Source organism: Cibotium barometz, chromosome 56 (assembly GCF_041138505.1).
Source record: "Cibotium barometz isolate CiBa-2024 chromosome 56, ASM4113850v1, whole genome shotgun sequence".
NCBI lineage: Eukaryota > Viridiplantae > Streptophyta > Polypodiopsida > Cyatheales > Cibotiaceae > Cibotium > Cibotium barometz.
Genome location: NC_141101.1, coordinates 14,381,286 through 14,400,712, shown reverse-complemented (window position 1 = coordinate 14,400,712; position 19,427 = coordinate 14,381,286). Strand labels below are relative to the sequence as shown.

General features: G+C 46.0%; 1 protein-coding gene across 1 annotated transcript in view; it reads right to left on the bottom strand.

Moving 5' to 3' along the window:
- LOC147606934 (uncharacterized) overlaps positions 1 to 17,350 on the bottom strand; it is a 66,906-nt gene extending 49,556 nt beyond the window's left edge. The window contains exons 1-2 of the mRNA XM_086790958.1: positions 15,042 to 17,350; positions 14,821 to 14,943 (exon numbers count right to left, since the gene is read on the bottom strand). Of these exons, the coding sequence (XP_086647084.1) occupies positions 14,821 to 14,943; positions 15,042 to 16,133 (1,215 nt within the window). The 5' untranslated portion in view covers positions 16,134 to 17,350. The remainder of the gene's footprint in view (positions 1 to 14,820; positions 14,944 to 15,041) is intronic.
- Positions 17,351 to 19,427: the final 2,077 nt, after the last annotated feature.

The following is a 19,427-nucleotide window of genomic DNA, read 5'->3' as shown; positions in this document are numbered from 1 at the left end:
AAGAATATTTTGCATAATATTCTTAATGTTCAAATTGGAGTGGATTATGCCAAGGCAAAGAAGCAAGAGATTGTGATGGTGCAGCTGGATCTTGAAAAAGCTTTTGATCATGTCAGCTGGTCTTTCCTTTCAGTTAATGACAACCATGGGCTTTGGTCCCAAAATGGCTAATTTGGTGCATTTACTTGGCTCTGGCTCTATCACGCGGATTATGCTCAATGGAGGACTTTCGGATGGTATTTCTCTCACCCGTTCTCTTCGACAGGGCTATCCTCTTAGCCCTCTTTTCTTTGCCATTGCCACTCATCCTATGTTATCTCGCCTAGATGCTATGGCATCGCATGTTGAAGTGGTTGCTTTGCATCTCCCTCATGGCAAGCAATTGGTTGCTCAAGCCCTTGCGGATGACACTTTTATGTTTCTCAGGGCTGAAAAAGCCAATATAGATCGAGCAATGGAAGCTTGGAATAATTTTGCATTGGCTTCTGGGCTGAAAATAAATTCAACAAAATCAGCCCTCATTGTATGCACGGAATTTGATCTTGAGGCATTAGGGTGGCAAGGCCGTGTGGTGCATACAGGAGACATTGTTCATCATCTTGGGTATCCGGTGGGTGTGGATGTGGACCCCCAAGCGCTTCTTGCTTGGATTTATGCTCGGATCTCGGATAAATTTGTGTATTGGAAAGCTCAAGGGTGGCCTATGCACGTGAGGGTTAATGTCATGTGCATCATAGATGCCATGGACATTCTCAGGGCTAGATCCAGAAGAGGAGAGTAGAACCAGGATGATAGAGCACAGAACACTGATGACAGTGTAAACTGGAGCAGGACTTGGAGCAAGAAGAACCAAAAGGATGCTCACAGAACCAGGTGGCTGAAACGCATCCGAAGATGGTAAAACATCAGTCGGCTGCAGGCGCTAGAGTGTGTGGACTGGAGTCCAGTCGGGCAGCAGCATGCGCATCATGAGCCAGGAGTAGATCCAGTCGGATTTGCTAAAAGGAGCATTAAAAGAATTCTGAACTGGCCGACCAGCAGTCGGCCAGCTCCTACATTGTCCAAGGGACCTATAAATAGGCCCAAGTGCTCATCAATGAAATGATTCAATCCCACTAGGGGTTTGGATCCTTAGAGGTCCCATAGGGGACAGATTTTGGTGTTAACCACCTTTTTATGAAGGCAGCCCATGGCTGCAGACATGTACCCTTTTTGTACCATAGATTATACTGAATTTCCAGCACTTCGCTCTCTCTCTCTACTCTCTCTCTACCTGCGTTTTTGCATCAGATGGTGCGTTTTTGCATCAAAAGGTTTCCAAGAGTGTTTAGGGCTGAAAGAAGACTCCCCAGAGCTTCCGCATGTTACATTGGTATCAGAGCATCAGGCTCAGCCAAGCTAATCACTGATTCAGTCCCAGATGATGGTGTACAGGTCCAAGGTACAGGAAAGTACACGGATTCGAAGCCCAAGGCAGGAACACAGATCGGGAAGAACTCCCAGGCGGTTTGTTGGTGGTGTTCCACAGTGCCAGATGGGGATGGCAGTTCCGTTAGCCAGATAGGTTCTCACGTAACGGTCCCAAGGGAGGTTGATCCTCCAAGGGTGATGTGAGAGTGCCAGACTCAGTTCCAGGAATGAAGACCAAGACGGTGTTCAAAGTCAGGGCAGGAATGGATGGCGGACTAGAGGAACCAGATGCATAGATCTTCATAAGAGACAGAGTGGTTTGGAGAACACACCGGATTTTCACAGAAAAAGGGTTGCCAGGAATGGATGATGACAGAGGGACTTCGGGACAGGATTGGGATGATGACAGTCATCCAAGAGCAGCTTGGATTCCCGTCATCAAGTTTAGCAGAGGGGGATGTCATTTGCATCATAGATGCCATGAACATTCTCAGGGCTAGATCCAGAAGAGGAGAGTAGAACCAGGATGATAGAGCACAGAACATTGATGACAGTGTAAACTGGAGCAGGACTTGGAGCAAGAAGAACCAAAAGGATGCTCACAGAACCAGGCGGCTGAAACGCATCAGAAGATGGTAAAACATCAGTCGGCTGCAGGCGCTAGTGTGTGTGGACTGGAGTCCAGTCGGGCAGCAGCATGCGCATCATGAGCCAGGAGTAGATCCAGTCGGATTTGCTAAAAGGAGCATTAAAAGAATTCTGAACTGGCCGACCAGCAGTCGGCCAGCTCCTACATTGTCCAAGGGACCTATAAATAGGCCCAAGTGCTCATCAATGAAATGATTCAATCCCACTAGGGATTTGGATCCTTAGGTCCCATAGGGGACAGATTTTGGTGTTAACGTTAAGGTAGCTCAAGTTATTATGCTTAGCATGATTTCCTATTTTTTGACTTTGCTACCTTGGACGCACAAATCTCTTCTCCGTTTGGTTGCTCCCATTCGGTTTACGTTGTGGAAGAGGCAAGGAAATATTATGGGTCAAACATGGATAGCTTGGAATCACATTACGACGCCCAAAAGAATGGGTGGGGCTGCTTTACTGGATGTCCGCTTGCATATGGTGGCGCATAGGTGGGCGCTTTTTCAGGATATGTGTTTGCAGGAGCAGCCTTGGGTATACATGGCTCGTGACTTGATTGAGTTGGAGGGATTGTCACATGGACGGACACGTGTGCAGGCTTCATGGTGGGACATTGTGAATGCGGCTCATCCTGTCCGTATTCGCTCATCTCACATTTTATCGCATATTCTCCTTTCTTGGCATGAAGTTCTACTATTGGCTCGGTGGGATCCTGGTCATGAAAGACTACTTTTGAACTCTTTGCAGTTCGAAACATTTGTGGAGTCGCGTGTCATTGTTTGGCCAGACAGAGATGCTTCACGCATACGACTCAACCGCATGGTCAGGTTAGGCTTGGTTAGAATCTGAGATGCTGTGATACCTGGTCGTGACAGGCCATATTTGTTTCGTCGTATTCGGCAGCACTTAAGGGTTCCTTGAACATTTCAGCCACTATGAGTTGACATCATGCATGCAGTTGAGCCTTTTACTCCATTGCCTCGGCCATCTGCAGATCAGCCTTGGCTTGATTGGGCACTATGTAAATCTGGTGACTTGATATCACTTTCAGCTAACCAGGTCTATCATAAGCTCGTATCAGAGAAAGATTGGGTTTCAGCCAAGGCCAATAAGGTGTGGGGATTGCACAAGTCTAAATCATGGTGGCAGAAAACTCTTATGCGTGGTTGGCAGTCTAAACTCCCTTACCAAGGTAAGGTTTTCATTTGGAGGATGTTGGTGGGAGGCTTACCTACACGGGATTAGCTCAACCGTCGTAAAATTACATTGGCCTCTTGCTTCTTCTGCACGACATGCACTGAAACAGTTATGCATCTATTCATGAATTGTCCAGTGGCCCGTCAGATTTGATCTTTTGTCTCTCGCGTTTGGGAGGCAATAGAGAGGTCTACTGTCTCGGCTCATCAGTGGATATTTGGGATTTGTCCTCAAGTCATTACTTCGGACAGTCACCTTGTGATATTCCGTTTCCTTAGATGGACAGGACTTTGGCATATTTGGACTACACGGAATGGGTTCATCTTTGATTCCTTGTCTGGAATACATGGACACATTCTACGTATCTGTGGTTTGCTGCTTTGGTAGTTTTCTTCTCTTCTCTCAGCTTAGCTACTGGATGCAGATGTTATTTCGTTATGGTCTACGGCGGCTCGGCTGGCTAATCTTTGATGCTTTTATCTGGGATGCTTATTTGGCTAGGAGGCTTTCTTATTAGTGTACAGATTTGCATGGTCATGATCCTTTAGAGGATCTTTTGTGGGGGTTTTTTTTGGGGGCCATAGGTTCTGTGTGAGCCATGTGGCTGATGTACATTTTTACATATAATATAAAACACCATTTCACGGAAAAAAAAAAAAAAAAAAAAAAAAAAAAGAGAGAGAGAGAGAGTAGTAGATACAATATTGGGTCCCAAATATCCACTGAAGCGCCCCCTGCAAGCAAGAGTATTTGCTTATATTACTTCTTTGGAAAACTGTTGTACAATGCTTTAGACAAGATCTAAGACTGTCCAACGCAAGGACGAGAAAGACCGTACGTCGGCTGAGAATCCACCAATCCAAGGATACTATAGAAGACTATTATGGGCCACTTATGCAAGTCCTGGATAGCTGTAGGAGTGCACATATACTGGCTAAATGCTAAAGAGAACCTTCAATGATTGCTTGGAGAGAAAGGAAAAATTGTTCGTTGTGCTGTATGCTGACTCGATGCCTGAAATTATGCTTGATAGACTTGATTAAGATGAATATGGCTGAATACAAGCGATTGCTCATATATGGTGATATGCTACTGGTTGGTGGGCTAAAGGCTATCGGCCTGTTCTAGATGGACAATAAAATATATATACCTAGATGAATCCAAGAACATGCCCAAATTCACCTTTTAGGAACGTGCATGTTATATACTCATGGTAGTCAACCCAGAAGACTATATAACTATCAACTCCATTATGCATAGTATAGACTAGATACTACGACATCCCCACTAACGTTATCAGTGCCCAATAGTGGGTGTAGAACTCTGTATCAAGATATGCTCTCACACACGCACTCCACACACGCACGCACACACATAAGAAAGAGCATATATTCACACAAAGCCCTTCGTATTGAATTTCTCTCAAACCTCTAGAGATGCAGGGCAAACTCAGCCATAATGAAGCCTAGCACTAAGGGAAGTAGCAAACAGAAAGAATTAGTACAGCAAATAAGCAGTTGATAGGACAAATGCACCGCTAAAGATAGAAAGAATTAGCACAATATCAACTGGCCACAACTCAGACGAACACTTCACAATGTGAAATCTCCATGTCCGCTGATACGGCTGAGTTATATACCTAGATGAATCCGGGAGCAGGCCCAAATTCACCTTTTAGGAACATGCATGTTATATACTCATGGTAGTCAACCCACAAGACTATATAACTATCAACTCCATTATGCATAGTATGGACTAGATACTACGACATCCCCACTAATGTCATCACTGCCCAAATGTGGGTGTAGAACTCTGTATCAAGATATGCTCTCAAACATGCACTCCACACACACACACACACACATAAGAGCATATATTCACACAGCCCTTCATACAGAGTTTCTGTCAAACCTCCGGAGATGCAGGGCAGACTCAGCCATAATGAAGCCTAGCACTAAGGGAAGTAGCAAATAGAAAGAATTAGTACAGCAAATAAGTAGTTGATAGGGCAAATGCACCGCTAAGGATAGCAAGAATTAGCACAATAAATGCCAATTGTAGCAATAAATGCTAGTGCTTCACTTTATGTAACAAAATGTTTTTGCCAACATTTTATGCTAGCCGACTGCCTAACTCAACCCCGACTTCTGCTGTAGATGCTTTTATGCAGGCCGATTGGAGTAAGGCTGCTCCCTACTGCTGTCGGCTGGCCCTAGGGCCTAAACACTGCTATAAACAGCCCTTAAACAGGTTGCTACAAGGTATTGTAGCCATAGCTGGCCTTTTGGCTAGCCCATAGGCATGCAATTTACTTGCTAATGCTTTTGATGTAAACCTAAGCTATGGCTGTTGGGTATAAAGTCCCAGTTTCGCCTCCGGACCTTGATCATCGCGTAGCTCTTTTCAAGAGCTTCGCGGCCATATATTTACTTGTACATTTGGCCCCCATTTGGGCCTTGTAACGGCATTCTTTGTATTTGGTCCGCCGGGCGCCCCATAAGTTGGGCGCCCGCCCATACCCTTGTATCACTATAAATACGAGGTCTCCCTTGAGCCTCAATAAGACATTCAAGATATTCTTGAGCATTGTGTGAGTTCTCTCTCTCTCTCATTCTCACTCTTCTCTATCTCCTCTGCACTTCCTTGGCTAAGGCTCTTGTGTTTGAGTCATTCTCCTCCAACAACTGGTATCAGAGCTATGGAGGGAAGCTGTATGCAGAAGCTATGGAGTTAGAGGTGTCTTCCACCACTTGACTACGGGATCGTCTGCGTTTTTCGCGTCAAACACCTCCCTTTTTTATCATCAAGATGGTGCGTTTTTCTTTCTAGAGTGCTGCGTTTTTTTTTTTCTCTCCCTCTGCTGCCCCCTTGTGCTGCGTTTCTTCTATCCCTTGCTGCCCCTTGTGCTGCGTTTTTTTTTTGCTCTCCATTGCTGCGTTTCTGTGCTGCGTTTTTGGTGCTGCGCTGCTGTAAACAGCAGCGTTTCTGTGGTCTTGTTCTCTGCCTGCTGTACGGCTGCCATCAGCAGCAGCTAGGGCTGCAGCCAGCAGCCCCACGACTACCAGCAGCAGCTAGGGCTGCAGCCGGCAGCCCCACGACCACCAGCAGCAACCAACGCTGCAGCCAGCAGCCCCAAGGCCACCAGCAAACAGTCCGGGCTGCAGCCAGCAGTCCCACGGCCACTAGCAGCAGCCGTCTCTGCCTCCAGCAGACAGGATCTTCGAGCAACACCAAAGACAGCAACTTTCTGCCCCTCGGCGAGTTTACATCGACATCCGGTGATTCTCTTCCGCCGTCACCTTCACTTGAAGTTGTTTCATCAATCTACGAGCATCCTACAGTCAACCCATATCTGGTACATAACATCTTGCTATTACTTACTTTCTGAAGTGTCAGTTTGATAAGTCATGGCGTCTACAAGTGATCTTAAGGGTCTACTAGAGATTAAGAAGTTTGCAGGCACTGGGTTTGATCTTTGGAAGGTGAGGATTCAGAATATCCTCTATCTGCGGGAATGTGATACTGCACTTGAGCAGTTCAAACCCGCTGCTATGACAGATGATGAATGGGGAATCCTGAACAGAAAGGCCGTTGCCTATCTCCAGATGGCTGTTGCTGATGAGGTTCTTGTAGACCTCAAAGGGCTGACAACAGCCTATGCCGTCTGGGAGAAGCTGAGAAGCACCTATGAGATCACCACGCCAGTGAACCAGGTACATCTCATCAGGAAACTCATGAATATGCAACTTGATGATTCTAAGAATGCAGTAGAGCATATTACTACTTTCACAGGGGTGCTTAATCAGATGCAGGATTCTGGATTGCCTGCTTTTGATGATAAGTTGAAAGCTATCTTTTTGCTCACTACTTTGCCTGACTCTTGGGAAACACTTGTGGTGTCACTTGGGACAAATCCCAACCTAACTTTTGATGGAGTCAGGGGTGCTATTCTCAATGAAGATATCCGGAGGAAGACCTCAGAGACTAGCGGTTCTGCAAATGTCTCACGAGGGAGGACGACCAAGCGGGGAAATACTACTACCAATTCAAAGGGTAGAAGCAAGAGCAAGGGCCAGCAGTCTGATGTTACATGCTACCAGTGTGGTCGTAAAGGCCACAAGAAGCCAGATTGCAAATTTTACAAGATGGAGCAAGACCGGAAGAAGAAATCCAATCATTCAAATGACAAAAAGAAGGAAAAAGAGAGTAATTCCAGCAAAGCAGAAGAGTTCGAAAAGGACAAGAGCAAGGCCAATGTGGCCTCTGGTGTTGTCATAGAGGAACTGTCTGACTCAGATGATGTGCTATGTGTTTTTTCTGCACTTGATGTTCATAACTTGCATGTCACAGAACCAGATGTTATTCATGCCTTGATGTATGAATCTGATGTGCTTTCACAGACTTGGATTATTGACACAGGTGCCTCTTTTCATGTAACTCCTATCAAGGAGTGTTTTGCAACTTTCACTGCAGGCTCCCGAGGAAAGGTGTTCTTGGGGAATGATCATGCTTGCAATATTGAAGGTATGGGCACCGTGAATTTGACTTTGCAGGATGGTAGTGAGTTTGTGCTGCCAAATGTGAGGTATGTGCCTGGTTTGAAAACCAGTCTCCTATCTGTGGGCCAGCTTGATGCCTTGGGATACACGGCCATATTTGGAAATGGCACATGGAAATTGACCAAAGGCACAAGGCTGATTACAAAAGGATGCAAGAAAGGAACATTATATAGCCTTCATGGTCAGGCTTTGTCTGGTAAGTTTATTGCTTTTGCAGAGGTACGCTCCCACATGGAGCTTTGGCATAAGAGACTTGGCCACATGAGCCATAAGGGTCTCTCCATTTTGTCCTCTTTGAACAAGTTTGATGCAAAAGGAAGCAAGCTTGATTTTTGTAATGATTGCTTGTATGGGAAACAGAATAGGAGTTCTTACTCCTCTCGTGCCTCTCGCAAGGCTGAAAAGTTGGACTTGGTCCACTCTGACATATGCAGCATGCCCATTAAATCTAAAGGTGGTTCAAAGTACTTTGTGTCTTTTGTGGATGATCACTCACGAAAAGTATGGATCACTTTGTTGAAATCTAAGGATGATGCTTTTGCTGCATTTCAAAAGTTTTATGCATTTGTTCATACTCAAACAGGAGTGAAGATTAAATGCTTACGCACTGACAATGGGGGTGAGTTTGTTAGTACTAAATTTCAGAAATTTTGTGATGATAATGGCATTAAGAGGGAACTTACACCCCCCTATAGTCCCTCTTCAAATGGTGTGGCTGAAAGGTATAATCGTACACTGTGTGAAAGAATTCGATGCATGCTGTCCACAGCTAATCTCTCTCAGGATTTTTGGGGAGAAGCCTTGAAAACTGCAGTTCATGTTTGCAATCGATCTCCACACACAGCTTTGAAAGGTGGAATCCCTGAGGAGGTTTGGTCTGGCAAACCGTCCTCATATGCCCACTTACGCATCTTTGGTTGTGATGCATATGTGCATATCCGCAAGGAAGACCGGAACAAGCTTGATGCTAAGTCCGAGAAGGGCACCTTCGTTGGCTACGGTGATGAAGGTGAGATGGGCTACCGTGTGTGGTTGCCATCAACCAACAAAGTGGTTCGCAGCCGGGATGTTGTATTTTATGAGGCAAAGCTGCTCCGTAATGTTTGTGCCTCTCATGGTGATCAGAAAAAGGTCAAATTTCAGCAAGGGCAGCCACCCATTGATGCTGAAAATGAGCCCCAGGATGCTTCACAAAGGGCTGAAGATAATGAGTCCGTGATATTTGAGCCAGAAGAGGTTGGACAGCCGCTTCATGCTCCTGGAGGTGTAGGGCAGCAACCCCTATATGCTGAAAATCAGGCTATTCGTGAAAACCCGCAGCCTTTTGATGCTGAAATTATGATTCCTCCCGATATTGACCCCCAACCAGCCAATGATCATTGGGTACGGAGGTCTACTCGCTTTCGGAGGGAACCTCAGCGTTTTGATCCCTCTTTGCAACATGTTTTGCTTACAGATGAGGGTGAGCCTCTTACTTTCAAAGAGGCTAAGTCTTGTGAACTCCGAAACAAGTGGGAGCATGCTATGCAGGAGGAGATTAAGTCTCTACATGCAAATGACACTTGGGACTTGGTTGAGTTGCCCAAAGGAAGGAAGGCTATTCCTAACAAGTGGGTGTACAAAGTCAAGACAGTTGACGGCCAGCCTAAGTATAAAGCCCGCCTTGTTGCTAAGGGCTATGCTCAGAAGGAAGGTATTGATTTTCAGGAGGTCTTCTCTCCTGTGGTCAAAATGACCACCCTTCGTGTTTTGTTTGCTCTCACTGCTGTTTTGGATTTAGAACTGTATCAGATGGATGTAAAGACAGCTTTCTTACATGGTGATTTAGATGAAGAGCTGTATATGAAGCAGCCTGAAGGCTTTGTCATTCCTGGCAAAGAACATCTGGTTTGTAAGCTGAAGCGTAGTCTCTATGGGCTGAAACAAGCCCCGAGGCAGTGGTACAAAAAGTTTGATGCTTTCATGCTTAACCAAAAGTTTAATCGTAGCCATGCAGATCATTGCTTGTATACTAAAACTGATGCAGATGGCAGCCCAGTGATACTTGTGCTGTATGTTGATGACATGCTTCTTGCAGGGAAGAATAAGAGCATTTTGGAAGCTCTTAAGGACCAGCTGAAGTCAGCTTTTGCTATGAAGGACTTGGGTTCAGCTGAACATATTTTGGGTCTTCGGATTAGACGGGACAGAGCACAGAAGTTGCTTTTCCTCTCACAGGAGAAGTATATCCAAAAAGTCCTTGATAGATTTAACATGGCTGATTCTAAGCCTTTGGGTGCTCCATTGCAGCCCTATGTTAAACTATCCAAGGATGATTGCCCAAAAGATGATGATGCAGCCAGTACTATGCGCGGGATCCCTTATGCTTCTGCTTGTGGATCTCTTATGTATGCTATGGTTGCTACACGGCCAGACATTGCTCATTCAGTGGGAGTAGTCAGTCGTTTTATGTCCAACCCTGGCAAAGCACATTGGGATGCTATAAAGTCTATTTTGAGGTACTTGAAGGGGACACAGAAGAAATGCCTTATGTATGGTACAGGTCCACTTGAGGTGCAGGGTTATTGTGATTCAGACATGGCAGGTGATTCTGATACCCGCAAGTCTACTAGTGGGTACATCTATACTCTTGCAGGTGGTGCTGTTTCTTGGTGCTCTAGACTCCAGAGGATAGTAGCACTTTCTACTACTGAGGCCGAGTACATCTCCGTCACAGAGGCTTCTAAGGAGGCCATTTGGTTAGCACGCCTTGTCACAGAGTTTGGATTGCCAGAGAGGGCTCCGGTCCTTGGTTGTGATAGCCAGAGTGCCATATACCTGGCTAAGAATGCCATGTTTCATGCTCGTACCAAACACATTGATGTACGGTACCACTTCATCAGACAGGTGCTAGATGATGGTTTGGTCAGTTTGGTCAAGATTGGCACTCATGAGAACCCTGCAGATGCTCTCACCAAAAGTTTGCCAAAAGCACAGCTTGATATGTGTCTACAGCGGGTGGGAGTTACATAGCTTAGAGGAGCTTCACTGGCCCTTTAAGTGGGAGGTTGTTGGGTATAAAGTCCCAGTTTCGCCTCCGGACCTTGATCATCGCGTAGCTCTTTTCAAGAGCTTCGCGGCCATATATTTACTTGTACATTTGGCCCCCATTTGGGCCTTGTAACGGCATTCTTTGTATTTGGTCCGCCGGGCGCCCCATAAGTTGGGCGCCCGCCCATACCCTTGTATCACTATAAATACGAGGTCTCCCTTGAGCCTCAATAAGACATTCAAGATATTCTTGAGCATTGTGTGAGTTCTCTCTCTCTCTCATTCTCACTCTTCTCTATCTCCTCTGCACTTCCTTGGCTAAGGCTCTTGTGTTTGAGTCATTCTCCTCCAACAATGGCTGACTGCTACATGCACGTGGGTTAAGGGACCGACTCCTGACTGACGTCTATAGCTCGGAGACTGACCTACATAGCTCGTGCTGGGCTGAGAACTCACAATGGGGTCACAACGTACGATAAATGTTCCTAAAAGGTACTACTTCTGTACAAATGTTGCACTGACGATGATGCTAGTGTGTCACTTTGTACCCCAATGCAAGGTGCACGTGACACAAATACACCATACGTGGTGAGGACCCTTCAGAGGGTATTTGGGACCCTATCCTGTGTACTTGTCTTCTCTCTCTCTCTCTCTCTCTCTCTCTCTCTCTAACAGGCCAACAGCATGCTTGCAAAACCAACCAGCATCTAGGGAGCATATATAAGCAACCCTTAGATCCCTTGCATAAATCATCTCATTCTCACACAAAACTCGTTTCCCCGTTTCCATTCCTCGAACGTTTCTTTTACCGTTTCTCGTGACTATGGTATGAGGAAGCACTCGGAGAGGCAAACTCCGCAGGACTCATCTCAGACTATCATCAGACTTCTTTGTCATACACCCCCATACCTCAGAGACCACCACTCACCACCTCAGTCCCATGAACCCGTGGGGGGGGGGTTACTAGTGAGGTCTCGATTTATACTATGCCGGCCCTGAGCATCACGATCCTCCCTCTGCTAGATGCAAATCCACGATGTTCTCTAATGCCATGGCAGAGTCCTATCACGGAGGCCAGGCATCCTTTCAGCCATCAGATCTGTACTGGCCAAGGATGGTATCACCACCAGCTGATGGTTGAGATGCTCCCTCTCACGGTGCCATGCACTTATACCACAAGCATTGGCAGCAGTTGTTTTTTTCTTTCAATTCTTGGCTTAGTATTTCCATGACAGGATTGTATCAAGCTAAAGCTCCGGTTTCTTTTTTTTCTTGTTTCCAAAAAAGAGATTTCTATTAAGTAAGGAAGAACAAATACAAAATCACAGCTGAAAGCTGGAGATCCTCATCATAGAGTGTAAGATACCCACAACCAACCAGGGGCACGGTGATGCCAAGAAAGTGCAATGGAAGAGTCCCTGAGAAGATGATCCGGTGATCCCACTCCCTCATGAAGATAGTACGCTTGGCTTGTGCTGAGCTGGATGGCCCTTGTATACGAGTCGAAGTGGCCATAAGAGTATGGATGATATCTCCCCAGGGCCCAAATAGTGCAGATGCACTGGGTATCATAAATCTGAAGCCTCTATGCATGTGGTTTTCAGATTCTGCCAGGCTGTGATGCTGGCGAGATGATCTCCCAAGTGGTGTCAAGCCTCCCCAAGGGTGGTGTGTAGTGTGACCAAGGAATATCTTGCAATGTGCACTTATGGGCCAGTCGTCTGTCAATCACAATGGCAGTGTCATGGTCCCTGCCCTCAAAGAAAAACTGTGGAACCAGACTGAGTAAGCCAAGCAATAGAGTCCTAGGTAATGTGAGATAGTGCCTCTCCTCAATCTGCCTATTAGCTGAGCTATAGAGCTCTAGATCCCCTGAGAAACTTTGCAGCCCCAAATAGAATGTTGTAGTCTTAGAAGCTATCGAGCATCTAGGGCAAGATGGGTCAGCACCAAAGATAGCTCTCCACTGGTTAACAGGAAGTCGTCCATGTCGACACAGCCAAAAGAAATGGGATATCTGGTTCCTCCATATATGTATATATTTATATATATGGGGGGTACTTCCTCTGGACCTATCTTTATTGTGCAGCTGGCTGCCTAGGCCAGCCTGGAAAGGGCATATGCACCTTAGTTCCTTTGGAGAGACAATGCTTAAGACTCACTTCCAAGAACCAAGTATTAAGAGCTGGCTTTCTATGGTGTGGCCAACTACAATGTATGCTGCTTTTTAGGGGGGACCTCATCTGGGAGAGGCAGACTGGAGGAGGATAGAGAAAGTGCAGGTGAAGATGTTTTTTCGCATGATCGAGAGCAAGCGTTCTCCACACCACATGAGATAGTATTGTCCAAGTTTGGGGCGACAGCATTGGCTCTTGATGCACTATTTCAGACTATCACCAACGTATCTCACTTGTTCGCTTTTGACAGACCGAGGTTAACACTGAAGTCCTCCCAGTAGCTAGCACAAGATGGGCATAGCAGGTCTTGGTACTCACCGATTACTACATGGTTTGATATGCATGGCCTCCCGATGGATCACTCTCCTCCCCTTTGAGTATAGTCTCGACTCCACTTTCTTGAATCTCTCTCAACAAGAGATACAATCGCATTATCAGACTAGATTTGACTTGAATCCACAAGTTGGACATGGCTGATACCCCAGAGCTCCCCACAAAGCTCCAGTTGGACACAACAGTTTTTGAGGGTTATGGAGGATGGGTCTACCAAGAAACTTGGGTATCTCTACAGACATACATTCCATGCTTGAGGATTGCAATTGGTGTCTTCCCACCACCTCTAGATTAAGTAAGGAAGCCCCTGGGAGGAAAGGATATTTAGACTATGCACGACTGGGGAGATAAAAAAGACCACGACCCGCTTAGATGCCCGATTTACTATGAGATACAGGGGAGACTCCATTGCCTCTTCAGGGACGGGTTTGGTTCCCTCTCATGGGTGATACACTTCAGGATCAAAGATGTCTAGGCCTGTACCTCCTAGAGCTTCATCATCTCCAATAATAAGGACAACCTTTAGGTGAAACCAAAAGGAAAACAAGGCATTTAAGACTTAAAGTACTCAGACCTCCATTACAGATTTCTTATAAGCCCTCACCAGATGGCTGCCCTGACCCACCCCCAACCCCAACAGGAGCACATAGAGTAGCCCACCAGCACCATGTCCAACATCATCATCTGTTGGTACGGCGTATGGGTGGAGTCATAAAAGAGAAAGTGTAGTCCCTCTAGGGAGCTAGACGCCCTCGCCCCTTGAGAGCCGGACTATCCAGTCACCAACTCCAGCTCTCTTATAAGCCCTCACCAGATGGCTGCCCTGACCCACCCCCAACCCCAACAGGAGCACATAGAGTAGCCCACCAGCACCATGTCCAACATCATCATCTCTTGGTACGGCGTATGGGTGGAGTCATAAAAGAGAAAGTGTAGTCCCTCTAGGGAGCTAGACGCCCTCGCCCCTTGAGAGCCGGACTATCCAGTCACCAACTCCAGATCTGGGACATTCTGCAGTGCCATAGATTTACACCACAACAAGCGGTCAACATAAAACGTTGCCACAAGCTCTTTATTCCACTCATGAGGAGGGTGATATAGGATGATCTCAGCCCATTTCTTTGAATATACAAGGCTAGCGTAAAGCACCGACCCCGTTTCTTTGGGCAAACGATGTTTTTCATTTTCATGCATTCTTGGCATCCAGTTTACTCCTGGATCATATGTATCATTTTTGGACTCATAGCCCCATTGGTCTTTCGTAGACATTAATATAATCTCTCTCTCTCTCTCTCTCTCTCTCTCTCTCTCTCTCTCTCTCTCTCTCTCTCACACACACCACAACAACAACAACAATTCTTCAAACAAAAGCAGATAAAGTCATACACATGTTCTTGACATAGAAGATGGCTTGCATGACCTTTGCAGCATGATTCATTACACAGCTGTTATATTTAAAATGCTGCAAGAACCTGTGGGAAGACACCAGTCGGTTGTCGTCCACTGTTTCCATACTGTGACACGCACCATCGTTTTTTAGCTTGAGGTGCAAAAAACTCACCAACAAATTTCCTCCAGAAATGTATGTTATTATCCTGCAGAAAAGCAATAAACCCCAAGTACACTGTCAACTTCCAGAACCATTCAGAGCAAACCCTTACATTCTAGCTTCTCAAAGCTGTATGAGCCATGCCTGGGGCCGCTGCCGTTGGTTGAACATGTATTGCATTAACCTGCGGGCACAAATCCCTGTCTCAAAAACAGGTTGCTTGGGAGGTCTTGCAATCTGCTGCTGCAGTTGCTGCTGCTGAAGCTGGGATCTCTGCTGATGCAACAGCCTTAGATTCATCTGAACTTGGAATTGCTGGGACTGCTGTCTATGAAGCTGCAGAGCTTCTTGCCTCTGCAAATGCGACGTGAGCATTGATTGCTGGACGATTGGACTTGGCAAGTCAACTTCTGGCTTCACTTCCATCTTTGGAATGGAAAGCTGCTGATGCAACAGTTGCTCGTGCTGTCGCAAATCCAACTTCATTGGTCCAATTCCTTGCAATGCTAGGGTCTGCTGCTGCTGCAACTGCTGACGCAGGGATGCATCAATCTGCTCAGATTTTACAGATGCCAGACCCTGCACAGGCTGCTGCTGCTGCTGCGGCGGCTGCTGCCTCAATGGTGAATCCATCTGTGTTTCCATCTTAACAGAAGCTAGAGCCTGCATGGGTTGCACTTGCTGCTGTTCCAGCTTTACAGCAGATAAACCCTGCATTTGTTGCTGTGTTCCTATTCCAAAAACTTGCTGACTGCGTAGATGAGGCAGTCCAACAATCTGCTGACCTTGCTGTTGTTGCAGTGTTGCCGGCTGTTGTTGATCAAGCTGCTGCTGATGTTGGACCAGTTGTTGCGAGTCCTGTGAGTATTGAGGATTGGATACAGCTGTCTGCTGCTGCTGTTGAAGCTCCTGTTGGTCCAGCCTAGTTGCAGACCCATGGCGGTTGAGAGAATTTACAACCGGACCTGTTGTGCCAGTCAAACTCAGATTACTGGAGGAAAAGGAAAGTGGTGATGCAGGCAACCCCATCGAACCAGTTCCTGCAAAGGCAAGAGATTCTGCACCCACGCTCAAGCTGCGCTGCACTGTAGGGGATCCAGAGAGCCCTGAATTTGAAACAGGGGTATGGGAGCCCGGCCCATGGAGGGCAGAGTTTCCACCACTGGCACCAACAGTATGTCCTTGGCTCAAATTGGAAAATGCCGCATTTCCTCCACTGTTCAAGTTGCCAAGCATGTTCAGACCTGCGTTGTAAGAAGATGAGCGCGGCGAGGTAAGGGAAGGGAATCCAAGTCCAGAGGGTGATCCATTGCCTTGTGCACCTTGCAGGCTGCTCGAACGCAGAAGGGATGCAGGTGAGACATTCTGCCCTTGAGCCCCTGCCACCGAGAGGGACGCCACGGACGACGTCCCTGTCCGGTGGCTCGAGTCCAAGTACTGCTCCAGCGCCAGCCCTTAGCCTTGAGGCCTGCACTTGTCCTGTTGGAATATTTCACTGAAGCTCCGGGACATTAAACCATCTTCACACATGGACTGATATCTCCCCAACATCCAGCAAGGGCATAGATGCCATGCTACAAACCGCCTACATCAACAAGCCTAGACATCAAGAAGCTGGATGCCCTGGAATCCACAATGGCTGGCATTTTTCTGAACACAGAGCTATGCAGATCATGTACAGAAACAGGTTACAGACGTATAGGTGTACAGAAACAGGTTATAGACGTATAGGCAGCTTGGGAAAGCTTCACGTGACCAAATTACCATTCAGCAAAAGCAAATATGCTTTTAACGAGGACTGTAAGATGCGATTAGACCTTAGACTTGCTTAACGGTCTACCTAATCATGGATTAACTTAATAAAAACGCATTAGATTGACATTTTCGAGCTATGACACTCGGGTTAGCTCTGTGTTGAAAATCCCCTTTCGCAACCGGATTCTGCTAGTCCTTTCCGTTGGTCACACACCATTTTGTACACATAAGGCACTCAAAAGTATGCAAAACCTGCTCCCTTTCTCTGTGCCTCCATCCCCAAGCTAGTCCATCTCTGTAACAACATACGCGTCTCTGCAGCAGAGAAAAAGGGTACAAAATCTAGGGTTGCAATGGACAGCAAACTCCCGGTTCTAGAGGAAAAGGGTGAGCTAGAGTGCAAAAATGGAGCTTGATCGGAGGTGAACTAGTGTTTCAGAGACAGACGAAGGTTTTTCTGTTTGTTTTGGATGGATGTGGCGGGGACCTGCAGCTTAGATCAGAATTAGGGTTTCAGAAACAGGCAAACACAGCTTTTTCTACTGTCACTGGCTATGGCGGAACCTGCAGCATTAGTATCCAACCAAAAGAACGATGCAGACCTTACACGAAGACGATGATGATGGTGATGACCGGTTCAACCGGTCAGCACGCTAGCGGACAAGCCCGAACCAACACCGGCCACGCCCGTTGCGACTCCCGAAATCCCGTTGACTGCAGGTCGTGGAACACGTGTCGACGTCAGATAATCGAGGGCGTCGGTTTTATGCCACGTAAGCAATGGGGCTGAATTCAACGGCTGAGATCGATTCTGTGCAGTGAGCGGTCATCTCAGGGTGGGCCCGTTACAGATAAGGACGGCGGCGACACCAGGCCGTTTGCTGCCGGCCGGCAGCGACCGGTGCCGCCGGGACCCTGCCGGGCCGCCGGTTTTGGAGGCTCAAGGGCGGTTTTCGCTTAACCGCCGGTTTGGGCACTCCCGGTTTCGGGAAACGGGTCATAGCCGGTCACCCCCGCTTCGGATTCCAATTTCTTGGACACAAGTCCTCCCCATGACGATATCAAGCCCTATTTTGTTCACCACTTAGGGTAGAGGCCCAAGGGGGAATTATTTATTTATTTTAATTGTGAGGATTGTGTATACACTCCATAAACATTATTTATAAAAAAAATTGTCCTATATTGTATTTTTCACAGCTGAGATTTTGAAAATCCAGTTGCAATTTTGATTGGCTTTGAAATTCACTAGATTATGGATCTTTTGTAATAAATCAGATTGATGTGTATATTTTTGCTAGATAACGAGCATGGGTCAAGACTTCCCCTTATTTTGGCAATGCTCTTTCATGCGATACACGTGAGACAAGTATAAATTCGATACTTGCAAATTGTAGGTCACCCAAAAAAAAAAAGTGTGCTTGGAATTACATGTGCCTTCCAAGTGTGGACTTTGCTGACCGACTTGGAAACTTTAGCGTGTCTATCGCGTTTCCCGCTTTTGGTGATCTTTGTGTGTTACCTAGTTGAGTCCAATATTGCACAGAAAGGCTTTGACAGAGTTGAACAATATCCTGCTGTCTTGATTAGCCAACAGCACTTTTGGTGATCTTTGTGTGTTACCTAGTTGAGTCCAATATTGCACAGAAAGGCTTTGATAGAGTCTGACATTTTCTTGTTGTGTTAATTAGCAACAACACTTTTGGTGATCTTGCTCGCTATCATCATCACTCTCTAGCGAGAAAAGATAAGATGGGGTGACAATCGATGATAATAGTACTAAAGTCTTGTGTGTGAAATCCTAAATCATCATGATCAATGGTAGCATAGCACTTTCGAACATCCATCACTCTAAACAGACTGGTAGACTCCCACTAAAACTGACAAGAAGAGGTGTAATCACTAAACAATCAAGGGGATGAAGAAGTTGCTAAACACTCGCCCAGTTCTTAGCCCAAAACATGATCTTTCAAGCTCTACAAGAGGATGTGATAGGTCTTCAAAGGATGTGATGGCAAACTAGTTTATTTGTGGTTTAAATAATAAGTTGAAGCCAGTCGTTGTTGGTAGATACTAAGGATAAGTTGAAGCACAAGAGCGGGAAGGGTGGTCTGAAGACATGCAAAAATGGTTAGAATAGAAGACTTGGTAGCCTTGATAACTAAGATAACCACAAGAGGTGCAAAACTTCCCAAGCTCTCTGACTATTGGACGGAAGTGTTTTGTTCTCCATGATGGATTGGACCATACACAAGATCGTCGACAAACTAGGCATAGGAACATTTCATCTTGTTGCCACAATGGAGTAAGGCTATCATTCTATAAAAAAATTAGAAGATAAGATTTCGATGGTGATACTATGTGCCACATCACTAAATATAAACATCAGAAAAATTGACAAGGTTGGTAAAGTTAGAGTGGGTGCATATTACATGAGTATGCATAACTTGCATGAGTTTCTTGAATCACCACATGCCATGCTTAAGTTCATGTGTCTTCTATTATTTTCAAATTGTTTATTTTAGGGAAGGGAGAATTTTGAATTACATGTGGGGATTTGTGCCCTTGTTTCTACCATGTGAGTAGATTATTATCAATATTTCTAATTTTTGTAATCACGTTTCCTCTTTATTTGCTTCAAAATCAAGATATTGGCCTACATGCGCCAAGATTAGTGGAGCCAACGGCCAATCTACTCGCACATATCTACTTGGATCAGTATCCCTCTTAATGTTTGGCATTCTATTCTATAGCATTCTTGCATTCATCTTATTTCTC